Source organism: Chaetura pelagica, unplaced genomic scaffold, assembly GCF_000747805.2.
Source record: "Chaetura pelagica isolate M959 unplaced genomic scaffold, ChaPel_1.0 scaffold302, whole genome shotgun sequence".
Classification (NCBI taxonomy): domain Eukaryota; kingdom Metazoa; phylum Chordata; class Aves; order Apodiformes; family Apodidae; genus Chaetura; species Chaetura pelagica.
The window spans coordinates 1,216,987-1,217,192 of record NW_009952561.1 but is presented as its reverse complement, the minus strand read 5'-3'; the positions used below and the strand labels follow the sequence as shown (position 1 = coordinate 1,217,192).

General features: G+C 67.0%; 1 protein-coding gene across 1 annotated transcript in view; it reads left to right on the top strand.

Annotated features, from left to right (window-relative positions):
- The window catches only part of LOC104384874 (G protein-coupled receptor kinase 5-like), a 10,164-nt gene that overhangs the window by 6,524 nt on the left and 3,434 nt on the right, over positions 1-206 (top strand). The window contains exon 2 of the mRNA XM_009993258.1: positions 53-156. Within this exon, the coding sequence (XP_009991560.1) occupies positions 53-156 (104 nt within the window). The remainder of the gene's footprint in view (positions 1-52; positions 157-206) is intronic.

Sequence of the window (206 nt, the reverse complement as noted above, 5' to 3'; positions counted from 1 at the left end):
GTTGTGGGGGGGTCTGGCCAGGCTGAGGTGCTCCTGGGGCTGTGCTTTCCAGGCAGTCTGTCACCAAGGACACGTTTCGGCAGTACCGGATCCTGGGCAAGGGCGGTTTTGGAGAGGTATGGCCATGGGGAGAGGATGGGGGGGCAATGGTGGTTGGTGGGGGGCTCACCCCCATCTGTCCTGCCCCCCCCCCCCGGGGGGTGCCT